Source organism: Parambassis ranga, chromosome 12 (genome assembly GCF_900634625.1).
Source record: "Parambassis ranga chromosome 12, fParRan2.1, whole genome shotgun sequence".
In the NCBI taxonomy this organism is placed as follows: Eukaryota; Metazoa; Chordata; class Actinopteri; family Ambassidae; genus Parambassis; species Parambassis ranga.
The window spans coordinates 15,965,760-15,990,027 of record NC_041032.1 but is presented as its reverse complement, the minus strand read 5'-3'; the positions used below and the strand labels follow the sequence as shown (position 1 = coordinate 15,990,027).

The following is a 24,268-nucleotide window of genomic DNA, read 5'->3' as shown; positions in this document are numbered from 1 at the left end:
GAACTGAACTGTGAACTGAACGAAGCCTACTTCCTATCAAAAATATCTTTTATACCAATGACTCCAAAAATAACTCTTTAATATTAAAAACAAACAAACAGGCTTTCATACAATCTCTATGCGAACAGTAGAACATCTGTTATACACCTGGATCCTGACGTGAGACGTGAATCACTAAAAAAACATGGAGACAGCGGAGACGCCGGCACGGGACCTTATAATGCATATAATCCACCTTCATGATAAAATAACTTCACGTCCAGACCGCCGGCGGAGCGGATCTGTATGTACGGTATGCTAAATATTAAGCTAAACCCAGGAAGCAGTTAGCCTTGATGAACCAGCCCATCCTCACCTCAGCAGGACAACGGAAGAAAAGGGTCGATACATGTCGGTGTTTATGTGTCTGGCTCCCCCTTGTGGCTGTATGACTGCAGTGCAGAGGAAAACGGCGGAGAGGCTTCTTGTTGATGGGAGAGGACGTATTCAGATTAGCATAAAGACAGCTAGCCTAGCTCTGTCATCCAACGATAACATCACATGACAGCTCTTCTGGTGCATGGTTTTGTTTTGCATATTATCAATCTCGTGAGCTAGTCTTATGCTAAGCTAAGCTAATGTAACGATTCCCCTTTAAACTGTCCTAAAAGGAGTCAAATCTGTTAACGTAAATATTTTGATCTTAAATCTACATGAGCGTCTGATTCGCCTGCTTATTTATCTCTTTAATCTGGGAGATAACTTCTGGTAAATGCGTGGCTTTGCTAAAGGGAAACACTGGAAGGCTTCAGTCAGGCTACCCGTAAATGAATTTCACAAACCTCTTGAACAAGCGGTCACGTCTATATTTCATGAGGGCCTGCTGTTTTCGCTGGGACTCCTCCTCATGCCGCTGAACCTGCTTCCCTTCAGTCTGTGTAATGAACCTGCGTGGCGTCTGAGGGGTCCTGTGGCGTCTGAGGGGTCCTGTGGCGTGGCGAGGCCTGGGCTCGGCCGCGTGTCTGTACAGTAGCACCTGATCACCTCTCTGCGGTCAGTGTTTCTCGTCATCACTTCATCAATGAGCCCATAATAAAATAGAATAAATACATCCACAGGAGAGAGCGAGCGTCCGTGGGAAACATTCAGTGAGGCGCTCCGAGCCGTCGGAGCCTGAAGGCAGAGCGAGGGGAGCGGGTTGCATTTGGTCGTGTTTTTCCTTCTTTAGTGTTTGGCTTCTCGTGTTAAAGCAGCTTTGGTGAGCGCGGAGCACTCGGATCAGCGTCCGGCAGCACCTTCAGTGGGCTGGTTTCTGTTCTCTGAGCGTCTGTGTGTGTGTTAGATGGCGTGTGTGATGTAGAAGGTGAACTCCACGTCCATGGTGGTCTGCGGTACGCTGGCACTGCCTCCATGGATGACGGGGATCAGAGCGCTGTCCATCTCGTTCATGTAGCGCTGAGGGAGGAGCCGGCCTCCGGAGCCGGCCTGGTACTCCACCTGAGAACACACACACACACAGACGGTCAGTCAGCACACACACACACACTTCCTGTGAGGCTTTCCCTCAGGTATTCTGGTCTGTACCATGTCGGCCTGCGTGGAGATGCGCAGCGAGAGCGAGTTGATGCCGCTGGAGGCGAGGACGGCGAGGTGAGGCGTCAGGGCGCTGCAGGTGGCCAGCGCCATCTCCTTCTGAAAGACGCTGCAGGACGACAGCACGGCCGGCAGGCTGCAGTCAGGAGACTTCAGCTGGTAGAAGACCTGCAGAGACAGGTCAGCTCAGACACCCGGACCTCATCCAGGACAGAGCGAGAGAGACAGGAGCAACGCTCACCTCAGTGCATCTGATGGAGCGACCGTCAGACTCAAACTCAGTGTCCTGCTGCATCCTCACACTGTGGACTCCATCCAGAGGACGGCCATCCACGCCGCTCCGCTTCCTGCTCAGCATGGCAGCCGAAAAAACACGAGTTAGACTATGATCACAGGAGCATTTAAACATCATACACGCTCTGATGCCCATGTAGCCAGTCTCACTGGTGAACAGTGTGTGTTTGTGTGTTACCCCGTGTTGACCGGTGAGCTCCAGTCGACCCAGCGGACAGTGACGTTCTCTCGGACCTCCCCGCCGTCGTTCCTGCCGCAGGGAATGTGGAAGTCCGTCTTCTCCCTGAGAGCCGAGCGCAGAGACTCCATCGTCTCTGGAGGGATCTGCACCATCAACCCGTCTGACAAGGCAAAGGAGTCAGAGTGAGCTAACGCGGCTCGTCCTCAAGACGTCCTCAGACATAAGAAGAGTCGGATAATCAGTCCTGTTACCTTCAACGATGCTGGACTTGGCGATGAAGCCTGAGGAGGCTTTCAGAGCTCCGTTGAACACCACAAAACTGGCTCCAGTCACTGTGAACACAAAGATGCTGCTAATGAACCTGTGTGTGTGTGTGTGTGTGTGTGTGTGTGTCCATCATCAGTCCATCAGCAGCACTCTCACCTGTGCGTGTCTTCCCCGGCATGCTGCTGGACTGCGTCTGGTAGTTTCTCTCCTCGTTCTGGAAACACACCAGGTGAGAGTCGGCCGCCGTGCTGAAGCTCGCTCCGATGCTGATGACGTGCTCGTTGGATGAATTCACCACCTTCTGCATCTGTGGATAGAAACACACTGGTTAACCTCTGCAGACGAGGACGGACACACACACTCTGTCCTCTCCGTGTTTAACCCCCTCTCACCTCGTTGAAGCTGCTCTTGGGAATGTCGATGTAGCTGTGGCCCATCTCCATGTGGATCCTCAGACCCTCCACCACTGACAGGCTGTACTGGTAGTTCCTCAGATCCTGCAGGGAACAGTTTATTCACTTTAAGTGTTCTCCTGATTGATAAGGGACGACAGACTGAAGTGAATCCATTGAATTAGGTCAGAACACATTCAGCAGGCCTGAGCCTTTGACTCTGTGACGATCCCTTTGGGTTTGTCTGAATTAAATCTATCATTTGATCAAAGAACACACCACATTAAAACACATAAAGCTTCATATCAGGAGTTTAGCGGCGCCCTGAAGGAGCAGACGACCGCAGCAACCTCACAGCTGGAGTTTTAGTTTATGTATGCTGCTATATTTAACATGAAAACACACTGAATGTGTCTGTAATGCACAAAGCAATCATGATGCAACATCAGCAGCTAGCTGTCCATAGACGTCCCAGGCATATTTATACTTTCTTTAATTTCTCTGCTCGGTACTTACAGCCAATAAGTTCATTATGGTGTGTCCCGTTTCTCGATACACAGACTCTCGAAAGCGCACACTCACCAGCGTCGTGGGATACACTGGAAACCAAAAGAGAAGCTTTGTAAGATAAATGTGGAGCTGATTTACAGACAGATCAGAAACTTTTAAACAAAATTAACTGATCAACGGTGTGACACAGGAAGTACACACCGCTGTACTCGGCTCCCAGCCGCAGAAGCAGTCGTAGCGGGAAGACTTTGGCCCAGGGCACCTCCAGCTTCTGGACGAGCAGGCCGAACAGAAAGGGCTGCGGCGGCAGACTGAGGCCGTCCAGAGGCTGAGAGGTGTGGGAGAAGAAGAGCATGCCGGCGTGGTCCTTACTGCCCAGGAAGCTGCTGGTGAACGTCAGGTTGTCCAGCTCCTCCAAAAACTTCCCTGTAACAGAGGACGGTCGTTTTGCTTCCTGTTTTATAAGAGGATCAACAACAGAGTGTGTTCTGTACCTCTCTGGGCGTCTTGGTAAATGCTAAGGTAGAGCGTGAACAGGTCCTTTGGAAGAGTTTTCTCTTCTGGCAGACACTCCACTAAAAACACCAACTCCTTCTGTCCCAGAGCCTGCAGCCCGTTGGAGCTGAAGCACCAGCACTGCCGGCCGGAGTCTGGAGGCAGAGACGCAGACAGGTCAGGTCAGGACGTTTATAAATACGCAGAATGAAGGCAGGAAACGGCGCTCCGCTCACATGTGACCAGCTTAACGTTGACCAGCAGGTTGGCGTTCAGGACGAACATCAGAGGCCGAGGTCCTCCCTCCTCCAGCAGGTGCAGAATCTGACACGGAGCCGGCGTTTCCTCCACCAGAACATCTGAAGAGGAAACAGAGAGAATGCACAGTGTGTGGATCCAGAGACAGGAGCGGCCGGGCCTTCATGGTCCATGTCTCTGTGAGCGTCAGACACTGACCTCCTCCGTCCTCCTCCCCGGTGGTGATGAGCAGCGGCGGCAGCTCATCCTCGTTGTCAGAAAGCAGACTGGGAACCTTCTTTACCACAGAACCAAGACCAGAGAGCAGCGCGTAATCCCAGGGTCCGGACACCGGAGGCCGGACCACCTCTACACTCCCAGAAGCCTCAGGGGCAGGCGAGCCCCCACCTCCAGTCTCTGACCCCGCAGAGCCAGGCTGCAATGAGAGAATCGGTTAAATCAAACCGTCTTACAGCAGGGAGAGGGGCGCTGTGGCTGGAAGTCTTACTGTCGTCTGATCCGGGGAGGTACCACCGAAGTCCTGGGAGCTCCTGTGGCTCGTCACCGACAGCCGCGTCGTGTCTGCCACCTCTCCATTGGGAAGGATGCCGTCGGCGAACCACACACGCTTCTGTTCACGAGGACAACCTGATGGCACACAAACAGTTCAGCACAACAAGCAAAGAGTGAAGGTGACGGAGAGGCGTGCACGAGCGGCCGTACTGTCGTTGTTCGGGTGTTTGAGGACAGACACGGGCACCATGACGGTCGGTGGAGGAGAGTTCAGAGTGCCGGCGGCCCGAGCCTGCTGCAGAGGAGGGATGGTGCTGCAGTACTCAGATGGGACGTTGGGGTTCGGGCTAGGACCCGTAGGACTCATCATCCGCTCCAGGGCCTGAGCTACAAGGAGAAACATCAGGTCGTCAGAGGGGAGTCAAATCTGAGGCAACACCAGGTGATACCCGCTCAGATAAATAAGCACCCTCCTGAGGCGTGACGTGCAGAAAAATGACCAGATCTGAGCTGTAATCATCTTCACTCTCACTTACAGACTGGACTCACTGCACAGAGAGGACACGATATGCTCTACTTGCAGCCATGTTTGCAGGACTTCACACTGCAGTGAACGATCAGCCCAGGCTGGCTGATCATGAGAGAAGAGGGTAAAAAGTGCAGACACCTCAAAAACAAGCGTGCTAACCAACACACTTCACAGAGTCCCTCAGTCTTTGTGTTTCTGTGCAGGTCTCATTATGTTTAGAAAGCAGCTGCCCAGTGCAATCTGGGTAAAGAGCTGAACATCAACTGATGTCAGCGTCTTGTTGTGGTGTAGTTCTAAAAGGTAATCGATGCCCTCTGGAGGGTGAAACAGCTCAATGTAGCACAGCGGAGGAGGAGCTGTGGTCTGTGATGGTTCTGAGTGGACTGCTGACATCTTTGTGAGGAGAAAGACTGAGAGAAACGTTTGTGACTAATGTCTTATCTGTGTATCAGGAAGGAACAAGCAGCAGGTCACAGGGCTGCTTCAGAAGCGCCTGTCCTGGAACAAGAAATCAGCAGCACTTAAATAAATGAATTAGTGAATGAAGGGCAGACATCATGACTGAGAGGCGTTCTGCGTGCGCTCCCTGAGAGAGCTGACGCAGCCCACATCCACATTTTATTGATTAAAGCATCATAGAGCGTCATTGATCAAGCATGTACTGACAACAACAGCAGCAGCAGCGTGGCTCACAGAAGCACGGAGACAGACCGCCACGAGCATCAACTCACAGATATGATGAGCCGAGTCCGTCCTCCTCGGATGACGCGGCACAAAAACAAACAGCCCAACGCACCTCGGGGCTGATTACCTCAAGTGTGAGCAGAAAATACAGAAAATGTGTGACACAAGCGTTGATCAGCAGCACAGCAGAGCAGCTGCCGCACAAAGCTCAGCTCTTACCTCCTCATCTTCCTCTGCTAAAAGTCACATTCTCACAGGTCTATTCCTCAGACTCACTACTCGCTCCTGTCCAGGAGGCGTTCGCCAGCAGTGACAGGCTGTTAGCTGCACGCCGCGGTGTGTGTGGCGGTCAGTGTGCGCGCCATAACGGTGTGTGAGAGACGAAGAGGAGAGAGAGAGAGAGAGAGAGAGGGGGATCGCTCGAGCATCCGCGAGCCACAGAAGTGGATCATCTCTTCCTTCCTAATTTAGACAGCGTGTGAGCATCACATGTCTACCAGGGCGGGTCCTCACACACACACACACCCAAACACACACACACACACACACAATCAAGGACAAATGCCAGTGTCCTGCTGTAACTCTCCTCCCTCTCCATCCATCTTGCCACCTCCTCCCATATCTGTGCTGCAGTCTTTAACTCTCAGAAGTAAGAGAAGAGACGAATATCACCGCAGATCCTATAAATATGTGAACATGAATCTTTGATGCGTGCTCAGAAGGATGTGAGAAAAGAAGCCTCTGAGCGGGACGTGTTTTGTCTTTTGTGTCTTAAATATTTATCGACTGCATAATAGAAATGTTATTAAGGATTCATGTCAATGTGGGAATTCAGAAGTACTTTATTATTTATCCCCAGCTGGGAAATGTCACCGTTACAGCAGCAATACACTCAGCACTAAACAGAGACCTCTAAAGGTCAAGGAGCAGTATAGACATTACAAGCACATAGATATATAAAATATATGTACAGTACAAAGAGTGCAACGTCTGTTACATCAATCAGAGTGATATCTACGGCACAGAGGTGAGGTGTTATACAGTCTAATGCCTTGAATCTGTATGACAGTGAAGCTGTCAGTGAGGATCTCTGTTGTCTGTCCAGCACAGGGTGGAGAGGGTGGAGAGGGTGATGGGGGTTATCCATGCTAGATAACAGTTTGTTCAGTGTCCTCCTCTCCACCACTGCTCCAAACATCTCCCATCTGCAGCCAATGACTGCAGGCGATAAAGGGGTTAAATGGGATTTATGAGAACAAAGAATATGGTCAGTATATATCCGACAACAACAGGCATGATCACAAACTGAGCCGGAACTCTCCAAACACACGCTAATCTACTGCTGAGAGGAAACAGAGAACATAAACTACACCTCATGGAGTCCGCTGACATCTTCACTGCAGAGAAGAACCATGAATCAAATCACACTGATGATGAACATCCAAAGTCAGGGGAAAGCTGTCAGAGGAAATGATGGAATGTCTCTCTACACTCAGCCACATACAGCCACCGAGGACATGAGCCAGACAGAGATGATTTATTGGCACTTCGCTCAGTGTGCGAGGTCTCGCTCTCACTTTTAACACAACAAATCACACTTTCATATAAAGATGTAGAGTTCAGCCATTTATCTAGTGATGCATTGAACTTCAACTCCCAGAATGCACTGCATCCAACAACATCCACTCAGGAGCATTAAAGAAAGGTTCAACTCTCAAGCCTGTGCATCCAAAAACACTGAAGGTCATACAGACAGCCCAGCTGATGAACCTCTGAGGACCAAAGCAACTTCAAAAACAAGCTGAAGTCTGTATCCACCAGAAACTGGACTCCACCTGCTGCCCCCGCCCGGTGCCGGGCAGCTCTGCACCGCTCACACTGACTCCTCTGCCCTGACACGCTCACATTAAGATGCTAAGCTCCACAACAAGCATGGAGAGAACGTAGGCTGACCCCTTGGCCAGATGTCAAATTAGCTTAGCATGTATAGCATGTATACTTACATCAGCATCACCCTTAGTTACTGTTAAATCAGATGTTTGTATGTTGATCTACTGCAGATAAGAAAAGCTTTAATGTTTGTGTCTCCACGTCCGCCCGGGGCCTTACCTCTCTGGATGGTATCGAAGCAGAGGACGCAGACCCGCGCCTCCTTCTCCAGGTACTTCAGCTTACACTTCCTGTTGCAGCACACGGCACAGTAGACCTGCCACAGAGGAGACACACAGTGATGACACGCAAAAACACAGGACACGACAATAAACACGTGTCGTCTCTCTGGTCTCCCCTCCAGCAGCAAAAGGTCGCCCTGTGAACGGTCCTCTGTAATTCTGGTTTAATCACTGGCCTTTAACGGACTTAGCCCCGGCTTCAGGGCGCAGGGCTCAGCAGCGATCTATGGAAGAGCCGGAAAAAGAACTGCTGACTCATGCTGGCTGCTTCCATGAATCCACGGTGCTATTTTTGGACCTGGGATGTAATCTGCTCCATTTAACTATTTCTAAGACGCGCATGCGTCATCAGAGGACTCGCTGTATATGTTTCATTTATTCAATTCTACTGAAGCCACCATTTTGCGACAATACAAATAATTCAAAATCTTTCCAATGGTCCTTGAATGCATCATCTGTGACATAGAGAATGTATTATTTCATTCAAACCTAATGTTAAAAATCCTCCAGAAATAAAGCATTTGCACAACCAGGAAGCCATGATGGACTCAGCTGCGCCCAACAATCACATGACAAACATTCAGAGGGTATTTGGCGGATCTACAGGCTCTTTAAAGCTAATGTACCATGTTGTAGAAGCTATAAATATCCTGATGTTTTCCAGGGTCAACACCTGTAAGGAAGAAGTCTGTACACACATGAGTGGGGAAAAAAACATAGGACATACCTTCCCACAGGCTCGGCAGTGATGCCTCCTCTTGGTGAACGTGAACCTCTGGTAGCAGTTCATACAGTTGGGAGCTTCTGAGTCTGGAACCCATGCAGGCTGTCTGCTTCCCAGCTCCTCCGCTCCGCCCTCCCTCCTCCAGTTCACTGGCCTGGCTCGGTCAGTGGGGGACTCTCCAGGGTAAGGAGGGGGCTCTGAGAGTTCATCATATCCCACACTGTAATCCTGAGGCTCCTGAGTGGTGGCATATGTGGGGCTACAGTCCCTAAAGTTGGAAAGCTCCTCTGAAGGACTAACGGGTGAGCTCTCCTCCTCCTCTGTTGGTCCGGCTGCAGAAACGCTGAGCGTCTGCTCCTCTCCTTCCTCTCCTGCTGGTGGAGATGGTGAAGTTTGGCAGTGCAGCTGCTTGGGTCTGGCTCCTCCATAGGAGGGCTGCTGACTGGGGCTACTGCTGTGCTGGGACTGGGAATCATTGCTGGTCACAGAATGGTCTTCTTGGCAAGAGTCCTGCAACTCTGACAGAGCACCGGGGTTTGAACTTCCCTCCACAGACACACACATTGTCCTGTCACTTTCTGGAGAAGACAAACCCTCCAGCTCCTCCTGACACGCTCGTCCACAGCTCCTCGGTTCTTCCAGAACTCCCTCTGATGCAGAGAAGGACTCAGGCTCTGCAGAACTGCTGCAGTAGGAAACACCGGCGCCCTGCTCTGCCTCAGTGTGCGCCTGCAGGAAGGCATCCAGCTCCTCATCCGTCACGAGCAGCTCAGCCTGGTCACTCTCCGGCAGGTACTCAAAGCCAAACTCGGGAGGATCCACCGGGCTGGATTCTGGGCGATCTGAGGAGGCAGCAGCAGGTTCGGGAGAGACGCGCTGTCCCTCTGGAGACAGTCTGTCCACAGACGGGTCTGCAGGCTTCTCTGACTGGGCGGTCTCCTCCTGCCCCCTGGCCTCCAGGTCTGCCTCTGTGCTCTCAGACATGTTGGTCTCATCACACGGCTCTGCCGCTCGCCCCTCCTCTTCTTCTGTGGTCTTCACCAGAGCTCCACACATGGACACAGCTAAGGGCAGACATGACAGGCCCACCACCTCTCCCTGTGAAGCTTCTGATTTCAAGCCTTCTTCATGTGACTCGCCTTCTGTATTCACAGCGGCAGGTGAAACTTCTGTATCGACGCGCTCCGGTTCTCTGTGATCTAAAGAGTTCTCCTCCACCTGGTGTGAGCACACCACCCCGTCGCTGCGCCCCTCCTCTCTGTCAGTTGACTCAGTGGTCCTGGGAGATGGTGAATCATCTGTGGGGTCACAGCCCCTCTCTGCTGCTGCAGGGAGGATGACGTCCAGCAGGCTGAGTGACGCAGAGTATCCACCGCTCTGCATGTGAGAATCCAGACCCAACAGGACATCTCTCCCCGCTGAGCCCTGCTCGCCCTGGTCCTCTCTTTGACTCGTACCTGCCTGCTCCTCCGTGACCACAGGGCTCTCAAAGTCCACAAGCAGCAGCGTCTCCTCCTCTTCCATCTGCTTTTCCACCACGTCCAGCTCACTGAAAACATCACGGCTGTTGGCTCTCACCAAGATGGCCGAGCTCGTGTCGCTCACAAGGTCGCACACCGGCTTCAAAGCTCGGTCCGGGCAAGGAGGGGCCGAGCTCGCGGCTGGCCCGCGATCCACAGATGAGAGAAGGTCCACTCCAGTGAGAGGCTGACCTTTGACCTCTCTGTCGTCAGTGCCGCTCGGGTTATGACTGCTTGAGCTGTCGGGACAGCTGGCGGCAGAACCATAATGAAGAGAGTTGAGGTCTGGGAGGCTTGTGGGGGCGGTGGGTGACTCGGAGGGCAAACACTGAGGGCCCAGTGAGGAGAAGGGGTACGCAGGGGGCTTCAGCAAAACAGGCCTGCACTCAACCTCCTCTGAAAGAAAGAAAGAAAGATTATAAATGAATTAACTGAAGATAATAATGTCTTAAAGCCAAAGGCTCCATAAATACAAGGAACTGTAGCAAGACTCACACACATTTCCTGAACGGTCACATATTTTCTGTTGCTACTGCGCATGTGTTTGGACACTGATCTTACCCGTGTTGAGCTCAAAGTCATCGAGCAGTTTGTCCAGGTCACACACAGCTGCCTTGAAGAAGCTGTCCATGCTGGGCTACAACAAAGGGCCCCTGGTCCCCTCCAAACACCTGACAGACAGACACAGACAGACTTGTTGTAATTGTCTATTATTTGAAATGCTGATGATGTGTTTCCTCTTCGAGAGGCCGTGTAATCTCCTTAAGAAGCAGGAAGGTATGTAGGTCACTCGTTGACACATTAACCCAACCTGACATTCTTGTTTATACATTCATGGTGCAGCAAAGCACGGCGTGCGTCTTCTGACAACAAATCAGTGTCAACACAAACCGCTCTCACAGAGCGAGGACTGAATCTGGTGATTTCCTCAGTCAGTTTCCATCAGTCAAAGTTTGAGGCCTTTTTCCACTGCAGCTCAGAGACAGTCAGCTGAGGCTGATGTCCTGACTTTTCTGTTGCACAGGAGTCCCACTATTGTTCCAGATAGCCTGCAGCTCAGCAGCAGAGCTACAGGAAGCCTGATATAAATCAGTTACCCAGAAGGAGGCCTTCTCTGTTGTATAATGACAGGAACAGTCACAAATATCTTCATCTCAACTTCTCTGAAACAACCTCAATAATGTCGACATGATGATTCTGTTACTCACAGTTTCCAGGTGAGTGTGAAGCAGCAGAACTCAGCACCACATTACTGAGGCTGGAAAATGGTGGATGTACGTGAGTGCTGGAGTTCAAGAATCTCAGGGTCTTTTTCCCGTGTGAGGAAAGAAGGGAGCAGGAGATGGACAGGTGGGTCAGTGCAGCGTCTGCCGTGATGTGGACTCGGCTCTGTAGTTACCAGATCCTACACTGACCTACGGCTACAAGCTGTGGGTCGTGACTACAAGAATAAGATAGCAGATAAAAACGGCTGAAACGAGTCTCTTCCACAGGGTGGCCGGACTCTGACTTGAGGGATTATATCTCTGCTGGTCTGGAGACACCTTGGTATCGTCATGGAGGAGCTGAAGGAGACTCCCCTGCTTAGGCTGCTGCCCCCACAAACCGACCCCGCATACGCAGGAGACGATGAGTAAGCATCAAACTCACAATCACAGCTTTGTATCACGGCATCAAGATGATCTTAAGAAGTGTTGAAACTGATTTGAAACACAGCCTGAAATCTGGGACGTTGAAATGACTGGAAATTAAATTGGGTCAAATTCTAGGAAGGAGCATCTTTAATGTGGCTGAAAATAACCAAAGGAAAAAAACATGAAATAACCACAGTGTCACATGTCCTCCTCCTGGAAGTGACAACAGAGACTCTCAAAGGAAGCTTTGGATGAGCAGCAGAAACACACACAAAGGTGATGCCGCTATTATTAGGCAGCCAAAAAAAGCACCGCACCTTAAGAATAGATATTTACACAAAGAAGGCATCAGTCATCCGTCTAAGAACACCTGCACTGCCAGTACACGAGCGGGAGGGTAAAATGTTTTCAGGGACTGATCTGGCCCACTTACTGACTGCGTCCCAGTTCTAAGCCTGGGTCCTTTGAAGGACACTGAATGTCCCTTACAGGCTGTGTGATGCCCCCTTTCTGTTCCCAAATGATGATGGCGACATTTGAAAGTTTACACTTCTGCTTTCAGAGTTTAAAATGTGTTACCAGGGAAAAGAAAAGTCCTCGGTGTGGTTGGATCAGAGCTGACAACGCCTTGTATTTAGATCTCAGTTCGTTTTAACATCTGGATCACAGCACTTAGGTTTTGATTCCACTCCACAGTGTTTACCTGCTTCATTCTGTTACTATGGAGATTAAACATTAATGGAAGGAGGAAGTAAGTCTCACTAAAAGCGCTGACAGCTACCACAACACTACAGAATGCTGCCCCAGTGTCCAGTCATCTTTAAACAGCATTTGTTAAACTACTACCTGTGGTGTGGGTGGGATTATTAGTCCACACCTAAAACAGTACCAGCCCTGGGTTCTGCTTCATACCACAGGGTTTCATGTCATATATCACTAAATACACTAAACAATTGATCTAATAGCAACCTGAACAACAGAAACTTTACATTTTCTTTACTACTTTTCGTCATTTAAAAGCTGTTTCTATGAGAAACTAGCAAACAAGCTAACCAGCCGCAACGTATATAAACATATATGAATATAAAGCCGTTAGCAGGTAGCATTAGCAGCTACATTTGACCACAACAAACCCATTTAGCATTTAGCCTGAGTGTTAATTAACTGTCTGGGTGCAGCTAACAGTTTAAACGCTTTAAACGTCAGCCATCAACAAAGCTCCGGTTGTTTGCCAACTGGAATTAAAGCGATTACAGCAGGTGAAGCTAAAGTTAGCCTGGTAGTTGTTATTGGACTAGCTAGCGTAGCTGCTAGCTAGCTCCCTGTGTGTTTGTTACATTTCTTACCTGCACCGGGTTTTTATTCCATGACTACGACCCCAGCAGCCGTCCCTGCGTTCATCCTCGGAGTTAGAACAGAAGCAGTGCTCCCCGCTGTGGGCGCGTCATTCTCCGGGAGCGCCGGTGGAACTTGTTTGAGCAGCTAGCCGCTGGATTAGTTTGATAGCTGAGGTGTAAATGCTCCACTCAGGCGGCCATCTTGAACCGACTGTCGGGAGGTCAGAGGATCCGCTGAGGCTCAGAGGTGGAACCAGGGGAATACACAGCACACACAGTGCTGTGTATTCACACACAGCACACATACATATTTATAACACATATATTTATCTGTTATCATCACATTTTTACACCTGGTTCTGTCTTTTTCTCTCATTTTTTCAGACTCTGTTATTGCCCACACATCTCTTATAGACCACAATCTATCACACAACAGCCTAAATCTAGGCATCAGTTTGCAGCTATTCATGTAGAATAGAATAGAATAGAATAGAATATACTTTATTAATCCCTTTGGGAAGGTCCCTCTGGGAAATTTGGGTACCAGCAGCACTACAACACCAACAGTCAGAGCGAGAGTTGAATAGAATAAAATAAAATAGAATATAGTGCAGTAAAAAAATAAAAGATAAGAGGAATTATTTATGTATTAAATTAGTCTGAATGACCCTTCATTGTAAACTCTTAAACAAGACGTATTTTTAGTAGCTGTAAAAATACTACTACTCTACTTCCACCTGCAAAATATTCAAAGGAAAATATAGACAACAACCACAAAATGCACAAAACAACCCAGATCAGGTGTAAGTACTGAGTAAGACTGACTTTATCCCAAGTTACTGTGAGCCACCAGGGGGGGGACATGAAATCTCTGCTTTGCTGAATGAGGGAGGTTTGTGTGTGTCACTGAGCAATATATTTTTAATTGATAAAAGGTTTTATTTAATACAATCAGAGGATTTATATCATATTATTAGTTTGGTTGCCGTTGTTAGGCACTCAAACCTCTTTGCTCTTTTTTATTCTTCCGTACGTTTCTTGGTGCAGCGTATCTGCAGCATACATTCACCGATTTCAGCCATTCAAGTTTGAGGTTCAGGCTCTCAAAGTTGGAGTGGTTTTTGAGGTCTCCTCTGATGTTACCATGGTGACAGGCTGACACACAGAGGCATACACAGCTCTGAATCGCTCTGATTCTCCATCAATTCAGAGCATTCAAAGCAATGCTTCAGCTGCAGCAATCAAACTTGTATTTTCTTCAGGAAAAAAAAGCTCTTTTCTAGTTTTTATTTATATTCCATATTAGTGAAATTGCATTTTCTGTAAATAAGGGCGTCCTGCGCTGTGAACTCCAGGCCGGCAGGGGGCGCTGACGCGACCGGGCGGCGCCTGTCAACCGCTTCCACCTGAACTCTGAAGAAGTGGAGGAGGAACGGAATAACAGGAAGAAGAGGAAGACTAGATCGGTACCACAATGACTTCGACCAGGAGACTAAGCAAGGTAAAAAAAATGTGAAAAAACGCATTAATGTCGCTTCGAAACGATTTAAACTTCGCGTCCTGTCCCCGAGTGTGAAGCTACAAACCTGCTGACCGCCAGAAAATGTCGGCGCGCGCGTGTGTGTGTGTGTGTCGTTGATGTGTCCGACAAGATGAAAGCATTGTGCCGCCCGTTCGATGGTGACTAACGATCGGTTCGAGACGTGATTCAGCACTCGGGCCGGAACCGTCCGCGTCACCCCGAGGCCGGCCGAGTCTGCGGGGAGCCGGCGGCTCGTTCCGCCCGCTGTCACCGTCTGAACGCTCCGACGAAAACATGGAGACTTTAGGGCTGGGGCGTGACGTCAGACCCGTGGCCAATATGATAAAAAATAATCAATAACTTCAGCGATCAGTCGATTAATTGAAGAAAAAAAAAAAAAAAAACTATAGAAAAACCGATGAAATATTCCCAAAGCTGCTGCCTGCCGGGGTTTGACAGCTGTGTTATGTGACGTCACTCATTCAAAATAATACAGGAAGAAAACATTATAACTTAGTTTGTAAATAAACATTCGTGAATCTTAGACTCTGTTATGTGAGGAACTGTAAAAACACAGATCAGATCGAACTGGTCTGACTTCAGGAGGCTTGTTGAGCAACAAAATGAAAGTGAAATAAGAGACTGAAGAGAGGAGCGATGCTGTTTTCCAGTGAAGAGATGATGAAATATTAATATTCAAACAGTTTCACTGTGACACTTTTGGTTTTGATCCATGTGTCAGTCCTCTCTGAATTACTGTCAGCAAACAGGAAGTGAGATTCAGCCTCCTCAGGTGGAGGGACGTCTTCTTTCTAGTGACCATTTGAACTCAGTAACATCACTGCAACAAACCTAATGAGGCTCTTTTATGAGAATGGAAGTGATTTGCTGCCAGGAAGCAGAAATGATTCGATGATTTAGTCAAAGAAATCTGCTGTCGTCTTACTCTGACCTGTGAAATGAGTGGGTGTGACTCACTGTGGAGGAAGTGATGTAAGCGTTTGCTGTCAGTCTGTGTGTGATGCTCGTTCACCTCTGCCGCTCCTCCTCTCTTTGTCTCTGATTTTACGTTAATATGATCTGTGTTCCTGCAGGAGCTGGAAGACATCCGCAAATCTGGAATGAAGCATTTCCGCAACATACAAGTGGATGAGTCGAATATTTTGAACTGGCAGGGGCTGATTGTTCCTGTGAGTACCGAGCTGCTGTTTAACATACACTCTTTAACATACACGGTCTGGACAAACACCCACATCATGATCTCCTCATCTGACCTGCAGCCATGAGCACACACACACACACACATCATGAGCCGCCATCAAACATTTAAGAGGTCTGCAGCAGCAACACAGACACGCAGAAGTCATTTTCAGTCACAGTTCCCCTGCAGGAACTTCCTCCACCTTCACTTCCTCTACCAGAAACTCATCATGTCTGATAAGTGTTTAAACACTTCAGACGGGCTCCAGTGAAATGACAGAAAGTGGAAGCAGAATTAGAAATCATTACCCAGGCAAAGGGACAGCACGCACATGACCGTGGTTCCCCGCCTCCATGACAGACCAGGGCTGTGCAGGATGAAGCCGCTATGAATAATTCACAGGAAGCTGATGTGCTGCCTGATGGACTAGTTCAAGTGAAGGAGAGGTCTGAGTTAGGTTCCAGATACTTCCTGACCCAAACCGTTCTTCGTGCTTTGATCAGTCTGATTGTTTACAGGACCTTCCCCTGCTCCAGCACCACTAACAACAACAACAACAACAACAACAACAACACAGCAGAACATCATCTTCACTGAGAGGGAGTATGTCTGTTCATTTAATAACCTGCTGTCCCATCTTCTCTTCAGGATTGTCCTCCGTACGACAAAGGAGCTTTTCGGATTGAGATCGTTTTCCCTGCTGAGTATCCCTTCAAACCTCCCAAGATCACCTTCAAGACAAAGATCTACCACCCCAACATCGACGAGAAGGGCCAGGTGTGCCTGCCCATCATCAGCGTGGAGAACTGGAAGCCTGCGACAAGAACCTGCCAAGGTCAGAAAGAGGGAGAGGGGGGAGGATGTGTGTGTCACTGCAGCCAGGTCGTGTGTGTTTTCCTCACGTAAAGACATTAAGTGAAACCATGGGAAACTTTAAAATCAGCCTCTTTGTGAAGGATGGGTCAGTGTGGAGGCCTGTCTCACCTGCTGTGCTCTTGTCTCCTCAGTGATCCAGTGTCTCATTGCTCTGGTGAACATCCCTCAGCCGGAGCACCCACTGAGGGCAGACCTGGCGGAGGAATACACTAAAGACCGCCCAAAGTTCATGAAGAACGCCGAAGAGTTCACAAAGAAACACAGTGAAAAGCGACCTGTGGACTGACGACACCCGACACATCCCGGCCTCCTTTCTGTTTCCTGTTTAAAGAATCCAGCCTGACTGTTCTTACCCCGACTTTCACAGAGATGTCCTGATCTTGCGTACCTGCATCGTTTAGCACTGTCCCTCCTCCACTCCTTCATAGAGGCTTGTATTTCTGTTTCACTTTGCCAAAAAAAGCAGGACTTTTTGGTGAATAGGCAGGCTCTGGCCTCTAGGTGTCACCTTTGTTTTTGTTTGTTATTGAGTTCTTTCTACTGATTTCTTTTTAGAAAAATATTTCAGAAAATGTCAGAGGTGGCATCCTGGAAAGTCCAAACGATCAATAAAAGTGCTGTTCTGCTCACTTACATGTTGAATGTTTTCTCAGATGACAGCGTCTGATGCTGCTCGGCTCCGTTTGTTCTCCGTGAAGCGCCTGCTGCTGCAGGAAGGTTGAGTTTTGGTACCGACCCACATGTAACTGAGGAATCGATGAAAATGCAACAACATTCACAGCTGTCACTTGAGATGTTTTTGTAGTTTTGAGATGTTGAGGAAACGAAAATACTGAAATTAAAATTCTTCCACCTCAGAGTGTGACTGAGCAGCTGATTAAACAGGAGCGTCGTCATCAGCTTATCAATCAGAACTATCAAATAACACATAAAACATATGCAGAAAACAAAGATGGAACACAGGACTTTATCACCTGCACAGTAAGGCTTAAAAGTGTAGTTTTGTTTGCTTCAAATAAAGAATTTAACAAGAATAAAACTTTTGTTTTCTTACGATCGCAGAAAAAATTCAATCAATAACGCAACCTGTGACGTGATCAATAATTCAATCGATATCTTGAGATAAGTAACTTGTTATCTCTAAATAATTGTGACTTTACATTTGCAGCGCCCCCTGGTGGCCGATTCATGAAACATTTAGGGTGCAGAGTACAAATACTCTTCAGGCTATTTATGAGCAAAGCCACGCCCCCTGGTGGACATTCATTGGTCAATATCTTAATAATCAAATCAGGGATCAATAAGTTTTACACATTTGATTAAGTTAATGATGAAAATATTGTCGAAATGTCAAAAATGTGTCTTTTCAAAATGGTGGATAATCCAACATGGCGGACCTGTGTGAGGTAAAACAGGAGTCAGAGCCTTGTAGTATGGTTTATTTATAGAAGTGGGGGTTACAGTGAATGTGAGGTAGAATCTTCCCCCAAACTGCACATCTAAGGACGAGCTCCTCCTGTCAAAGCGGACGGACGCCGCTCTGAGGTTCGGTGGGAGGCGCCGGTCAGACGTCTGACCTCCGCCAACGCCGGTCACAGCCCTGCTTTCATTTCTTGAACTGAGTGACGGGAGCCGGGACTTTGATGTCCTGTCCCTTCTCCAGCTTCTTCTCACAGTCGATCAGGTAGTGAACGCCATCCACCAGCAGCTGGACCAGCTCCACCTGAAGAAAGAGGGCGGAGTCATGAGGCCTGAACAGACACTTGACACCTGAGAGCCAGGACCTCCCACAGGAAACAACAGCAGGCGGATCAGCACCTCAGATTTGCCCAGACGGTCGTTGTTGGAAATGTCGAAGGTGTCTCCGGTCGCAGCCGTGTCGACGCCTCCTGTGCCGCGTTTCTGCAGCCGCAGGTTGTCGAGGATTTTGGAGAAACGAGGATCCTGCAGAGAACATTCAAAACATTTCCAGCAGCCCAAAAAAAAACAGGATTACGCTACAGCTAGCTGGCGAAGGTTAGCTTCTTCCCATGCTACCGTTTCCATCTGAATCCTCCTGCAGCCGCTCTGCTAACTTAGCCTGAATGATAAAATGTAGCTATGTAGCTTTAGCCTAGCTTCTCTGCTAGGCTAAGTGGATGTATTAGCTAGGTAGTCAGCCATATTAACCCATTAGACAAACTGTATCATGGCTAACACCAATGCTATAAAGCTAAGCGGTAGGTGGTCTTGGATTGGTTTCTGCATCACAGTGAACTTTGTGTGTGTGTGTGTGTGCGTGTGTGTGTGTCACCTTGCTGAGGTTCGGCAGCCGTACGTGCACGCCGGCCCTGAGCCCGGTGCCCAGGTTGGAGGGGCAGGTAAGGACGTAGCCCAGGCGCTCGTTCCACATGAACTCCCAGCCTCGCTCCTGGATCAGGTGCTCCACCTGAAGCACAGGTCACATGTTACAGGTCACATGTTACACTGCAGGCCTGTCAGAGGGCAGACTCCCGCCCACCTGTTTGAGTCCTCTGCAGAACCTCTCGAACACTCGCTTCATGTTGCCGCCCTTCTCCATGGAGATGACTCTGGTGTGGTCCTCCTCATTCACCCAGATCAGGAAGGTCTTCTCGTTGTTGTGCCTGAGGAGAGTCAGCTAATGGGACTCAATGAAGAGCTCTCAGCACGGCCGCCGGTGGCTCACAGACACCGGATTACTTTTCAAATTCATGCAACTCACAGCAAACACACACACACACACCTGCTGCTGTTTGTACACTAATACATGGTCACACAGCAGCAGACATGCAGCAGAGACGATCAGATCGTACCAGATGCCCCTGGCGTCTGGCCAGTCTCTGGCCATAAAGGCACATGTCAACAGAGGAGAGACGGGCTTGTCAAACAGGAAGTGGTCCTACAGGTGGGAGGGGGTGGCGGGAAGATGGAGGATGGAGGAGGAAAGAGAGGGACATCAGAGAGCAGACACACTTCTACAACAACCCACAGACGTCAGAGCGGGTCTAACGTTTTCTTTAGAGGTGGGGATGTTTTTCACTTCCTGTCTCTGGGACAAACAGCGTCCGCCTTACCAGATCCCTCTGGCATCGGGCCAGTCTCGGGCCATGAAGGCCGAGGTGAGTAACGGAGACACGGGCTTATCAAACAGGAAGTGATCCTTAAGGTGGCGCAGCATGAAATGATCAGAGGAGGAAGGTCAAAGCCTGACATGACTGGAAACTACATCTCCCATAATGCAACTGAATGGCATCTTCTTCTGGCCACATCATAACTAAAGCCAATTTACCATTTTCCCTTTAAATAACAGAGACAATAGACAGATGTATTGATAAAGTCGGGTTATGACAGATTACAGGTCGGACTCACATCAATGAGCTGCTGCTGCTCCTTCTCCGTCATCTCTCCCAGGCTGTAGTAGCGTCCGGACAGGTCGTCCTTCAGGCCGGCCAGAGCCATCACAACCACCCGCTCCACCTCGCGGCGCTCGGCCCTCGAGCAGGCGGGAGGGAGGCTCAGGCCGCGGATGCTGCGCCCGGTCCGGACCCGAGAGGACAGCACGTAATTGTCATCGAACATGCCGTTGGTGAGCTGGAGTTAGGAGGGAAGTCAGGAAGTCAATAAAACCACACACTGCGTGTGTGTAGAAGCAGGACATGGACAGTGATGAAGAGATGTGGTACAACCTTGGAGGCATCCAGGTCGGTGGGATGTGTCATGGTTTTAGGGTCATAACCGTTGTGCCTGTCTTTGATAACGGGGTCAAAGAGGTCAGCAAAAACCTGCAGGCGGAGCAGGGGTTAATGAAAATGTTCAGAATAAATGAAAGTGGTCCCAGTGTTGATCCCTGGGGAACTCCCAGCTTCAGTACCTCGTAGCTCTCCTCGTCACCAGCCACACAGCCCACCGTCTTGATGAAAGGGTGTCCCGGGTTGTCGACGCCGGTTTGGATGCACTGGTCCAGGGTCCAGTTGTTGGGGGTCAACTTGTCCCTCAGGCGGGCATAAATGGCCGGAGTAAGAGCGGACGCCATGCAGTTGTTGTGTTTCCTCAGGTCCGGGAAGTCGGAGCTTCAAAGAGAAAATACGGGTTTTAAATGTGGGCTGAGTCCAGGACGAGGGTCCGGTTCTACAGAGAAACAGTTCAATCATATAAATAAGACAACATCTGCTACACGGCCAGGTGTATATCTGGTACATCTGGCCGTCCATGAATGGATTACCCAAACCTGCAGTTCCCCCAGTCACCACTTGAGGCTGACAGACTTTGTAGTTCCACCAGTGTCCACTGGAGGCTGACTCCAAAAGTGAGTCAGTCCTCCGTGTTGAAATGTTCTGTTTTGGTGCCACTTGCTGAATAATGTGAGATTTCACCCTTTTCTTTGATTTGTGATGCTAACATGAAGCTAATGGGCTAACAGATGCTAAAACAACAAACAGCTCCTCGAGTTGAACATTGAGTCCAGACTGTGTGACTGTGTTTCAGGAGTGTGTGAAGGCAGCAGGAGGAACAGCGTGTGAAGGACTGAGTCAAAGGCCGCAGATGAAACCCGAGAGCGCCACTGATCCTGCGCGACGCTGCCAGCCAATCAGCCGCTGACCTCCGGCGCTCCTTCAGATGTTCACGTGCTGACGGCGTGGCCGGTGGCGCTCTGATCCTCAGACTGCTTTAATGCTGCAGCTTCATGTGAATGAACCTGTGTGTGTGTGTGTGTGGTGCAGAAATGTGCTGAGCTGAGCTGAGGTGAGGCACGTAGCTGCAGGGCGGATAATTATAGAACAACTATTCACTGACTCGCCAAGGACGCCCTGACGCCATCTTAGTTTCCACATCAGGGTTCGTCCTCTCACCTGGGAGGATAGAGCTTCTTCTTCATCTCGGCCGCCAGAGAGCCGTTCTCACTCAACAGGAAGCCGGTCGCCATTGTTCCGGCGCCCAAACTGGCCAGCAGCACCGCCGTGCTGCGGCTGGAGATCAGACGCCTGAAAGTGTTCGCCATCTTTCTGAAAGCTGGATGACTGTCAGATAAATCGGCAGAAAAAAAAAGACCTGGAATGACAGAGAAGACCTTTAGATCAAGAGCAGAAGCACACACACCACAACCCGAACCCTGTTCTACGCAGGAACACAAGCACTCCTTCACTTCCTGTTACGTCATTGGCTGCAAGGTTCCTCAGTAGAAGAGGTAAGACCTCTATGACCTCTGCTCATCAGGCTCCAAGTTTTTAGTTCTGGAAGTGTCCCCCTGATGACAGCCCCCCCCCTCCGCTCAGTAACGAGCTTAGAGCAGCAGAGGCTCTTAGCCTCTTAGCGTTATGACTTTCCTTCCCACAGAGAGGCCAGTTTGAACAAACATGTCCGCCTCGGTGTGAGAGGACCACATGTTTTTTTGTGGTTCTGTTGCAGCTCGTCCTTCACAGACCGTGTCTGAATATAAATGGACACTGTGATGTCATCATCGCTGCTGTTAATCCCGGTCAGAGGTGAAAAATGGCCGACCACGTCTCCTCTCACTGCACAGGTTTAAGACCGAGCGCGCTCTCAGTGGGTCAATGGTGACGTTATTTATAGATCAGTGGAGGGCCGGTGGTGGTGCCAGGACCTGCTGCCAAGATCCAAGTCGTGTCTGGCTCACACTCTCTCACACACACACACACACACGGTGACATTCTGATGAACTGGTCACAAGTCCTGCAGAGGTCAGAGCACAGAGGGATGGAAACAAGGCCGAGAGCTGATTCTAGAAATCAGCCGCGTCCTCTGAGCTCTGACAGAGGGTCTTTGGGGTTAAAAGCAAAACCACCACAGACTCAGGACCACAGGATCAGTACCACACGCCTCGGACCAGCGTGACCTCGTCCTCTCCAGAGGACAGAGGGTGAAGCATGCAGGACGGACGCACCAGTGAGTTTCTGTTTACAGAAACACCTTTAACTCTCATCCTGATGTTCGCTTCAGTCCAGACTGTTAACTCATTCACTCCCAGACAAACTTCAGCACATCAGAGAAACGTCAGAACCATGCAGGGAAAGGGTTAAACACATCAGAAGAGCAGGAGGAAGAAGAGGAGGAAGAGGAGGCACTGTACCTGCAGAAGAGCTGCTGCCTTCTTCCTGAAGGTCTGGTGTTAAAGAGCTTATCACTCTCCTCTCACAGGGAGGAGGGGGCGTGTGGGGGGGCTCCTCCCCCCTCATGTGGGATTAAAAACTGGAGACCAATCATAACTTCAGAGACAGACACTTATTAGCCAATCAGGGTGCAGGAGCCCACTTGCTGCTGAGCCATGATTAACGGTGAGAGTCAGATATCACCGAGCAGTTTGACCTTGATACTTTCACATGATCTCCTCACATGAGTCCTCACAGAGTCACAAAGAGACGCACAAACATGGCAGGAGTCGCACAAAAACACACAAAAGAGGCTGACTCCTGCAGCTCCTCAACACCCAGCTGAGGAGCTCTGGAGGCCGGCGGACATGAGCTCGCATGTTGTCTTTGTGGGAAAAATATGAAAACATAAACAGAACTTCTACTAAAAATAAACCGTCAGCAAACAAGAGAAAAGTAAATATCTACGGAGTCACATCATTTGATGAGTTTCTTTTACATGAAAAGTTCTAATCACGAGGAAAAGGTTGGACCAGGAGAGGATGAGGTCCACCCTGAGATCCTCACAACCCTGAAAGCTGTGAAGCTGTCTTGGCAGACATCTCATGGACACTAGGGGCAGTGTCTCTGGACTGGCAGACCTCTGGGTGTGTGTGTGTGTGTGTGGGGGGGGGGGGGGGTCTACGCAGGCCTGCTGGAGTTCAGCTGATCCAAGAGGAACAATGTGGAACACTAGACTAGGTTCCTCAGAGGTCGCCCAACCAGACCTGGAGAAGATGCTTAGCTGAGTTCCTCAGGAGCAGGAGGGCACTCTGGGTTCACTGCAAGCATGAGCTCAGTTCACACGGGACTGTATTAGGGCTGCCCTTTGCAGCCAGGAGGCGGAGGGGGGTCCGGCTTGATGTGCTCAGGATCTCTGCTGTTAGCAGACACTGTCTGATGGCTCCATCGAGCTGCTACCTCCAGCTCCAGGCATGGGAATCAGAACTAAATCTGAGCTCATGGTTCTCAGCCAGAAGACGGCAGACTGACCTCTCTGGGGGGCGAGATGCTGCCCCAAGTGGCGGGTCACTGAGGCGTGTGGAAGGACGCACTCTGCTTGGGTCTGTTGTGGTAAAGACAGAGCTGAGCCGGATACAAGCAGCATAAAGATTCCCCGCAGGGCGGCAGGACCCCCCACAACCCCAGACCAGGTGAGAGGGAGCGATGGCTGATCCTGAGCAGGCTCATGTTGGAACAACTTACACCGAAGTCACAGCGGACTGTTTTTGCTTTTATTTTCTGCAGTGTGTAAATATCTGTACATCACACAGAAATTCATGGAAAAATACAACAGAGCAAACCTGAGGAGTACACAGCAGTGAGAGCAAGCGAGGGGTTAAAAGAGCAGGAACAAAAAAACACACCTACAGGTCAGAATATAAACGACGACGCTCTTATAAATAAACATTTACCAACAGAGGGTTAATCATATAATACTCTGATCACACCGACATCAACTA

General features: G+C 49.6%; 3 protein-coding genes across 4 annotated transcripts in view; 1 reads left to right on the top strand and 2 right to left on the bottom strand.

The window, feature by feature from the left end:
* Window positions 1–13,298, bottom strand: part of zfyve16 (zinc finger, FYVE domain containing 16) — a 14,080-nt gene extending 782 nt beyond the window's left edge. For both annotated transcript variants that reach the window (XR_003671434.1, XM_028417318.1), the window contains exons 1-18: window positions 13,070–13,298; window positions 10,651–10,760; window positions 8,573–10,485; window positions 7,784–7,880; window positions 4,672–4,848; window positions 4,457–4,596; window positions 4,168–4,384; window positions 3,948–4,070; window positions 3,711–3,866; window positions 3,418–3,642; window positions 3,223–3,305; window positions 2,707–2,811; window positions 2,471–2,621; window positions 2,299–2,379; window positions 2,045–2,207; window positions 1,814–1,919; window positions 1,564–1,740; window positions 1–1,476 (exon numbers count right to left, since the gene is read on the bottom strand). The exon at window positions 1–1,476 is cut by the window's left edge. Coding sequence is in view for 1 of the 2 variants with exons in the window: in XM_028417318.1 (XP_028273119.1) it covers window positions 1,318–1,476; window positions 1,564–1,740; window positions 1,814–1,919; window positions 2,045–2,207; window positions 2,299–2,379; window positions 2,471–2,621; window positions 2,707–2,811; window positions 3,223–3,305; window positions 3,418–3,642; window positions 3,711–3,866; window positions 3,948–4,070; window positions 4,168–4,384; window positions 4,457–4,596; window positions 4,672–4,848; window positions 7,784–7,880; window positions 8,573–10,485; window positions 10,651–10,720 (4,143 nt within the window). In the remaining variant the exon portion in view is untranslated. The remainder of the gene's footprint in view (window positions 1,477–1,563; window positions 1,741–1,813; window positions 1,920–2,044; window positions 2,208–2,298; window positions 2,380–2,470; window positions 2,622–2,706; window positions 2,812–3,222; window positions 3,306–3,417; window positions 3,643–3,710; window positions 3,867–3,947; window positions 4,071–4,167; window positions 4,385–4,456; window positions 4,597–4,671; window positions 4,849–7,783; window positions 7,881–8,572; window positions 10,486–10,650; window positions 10,761–13,069) is intronic.
* Window positions 13,299–14,405: 1,107 nt separating this feature from the next.
* Window positions 14,406–17,292, top strand: LOC114443376 (ubiquitin-conjugating enzyme E2 L3-like). Its single transcript, XM_028417320.1, has 4 exons — window positions 14,406–14,561; window positions 15,677–15,772; window positions 16,432–16,618; window positions 16,791–17,292. The coding sequence occupies exons 1-4, from the start codon at window positions 14,535–14,537 to the stop codon at window positions 16,943–16,945; spliced, it is 465 nt and encodes a 154-aa protein (XP_028273121.1). The 5' UTR covers window positions 14,406–14,534; the 3' UTR covers window positions 16,946–17,292.
* Window positions 17,293–18,083: 791 nt separating this feature from the next.
* ckmt2a (creatine kinase, mitochondrial 2a (sarcomeric)) lies at window positions 18,084–22,837 on the bottom strand. The gene is made up of 10 exons (XM_028418063.1): window positions 22,748–22,837; window positions 21,510–21,708; window positions 20,531–20,729; window positions 20,346–20,441; window positions 20,029–20,250; window positions 19,473–19,558; window positions 19,160–19,283; window positions 18,953–19,087; window positions 18,478–18,603; window positions 18,084–18,382 (listed from the first exon to the last, which is right to left on the bottom strand). The coding sequence occupies exons 2-10, from the start codon at window positions 21,656–21,658 to the stop codon at window positions 18,266–18,268; spliced, it is 1,254 nt and encodes a 417-aa protein (XP_028273864.1). The 5' UTR covers window positions 21,659–21,708; window positions 22,748–22,837; the 3' UTR covers window positions 18,084–18,265.
* Between the last annotated feature and the right edge of the window lie 1,431 nt (window positions 22,838–24,268).

Bases quoted from the DNA above. Each gene is read 5' to 3' on its own strand.
- ckmt2a (XM_028418063.1), bottom strand. From the start codon at position 21,658: ATGGCGAACACTTTCAGGCGTCTGATCTCCAGCCGCAGCACGGCGGTG. The intron at 20,730-21,509 runs GTGAGAGGACGA...TTCTCTTTGAAG, and splicing joins AAGAAGCTCTATCCTCCCAG to CTCCGACTTCCCGGACCTGA. The intron at 19,088-19,159 runs GTGGGCGGGAGT...CCTGTGCTTCAG, and splicing joins TCTGCAGAGGACTCAAACAG to GTGGAGCACCTGATCCAGGA.
- LOC114443376 (XM_028417320.1), top strand. From the start codon at position 14,535: ATGACTTCGACCAGGAGACTAAGCAAG. The intron at 15,773-16,431 runs GTGAGTACCGAG...TCTTCTCTTCAG, and splicing joins GGCAGGGGCTGATTGTTCCT to GATTGTCCTCCGTACGACAA. The intron at 16,619-16,790 runs GTCAGAAAGAGG...TTGTCTCCTCAG, and splicing joins TGCGACAAGAACCTGCCAAG to TGATCCAGTGTCTCATTGCT.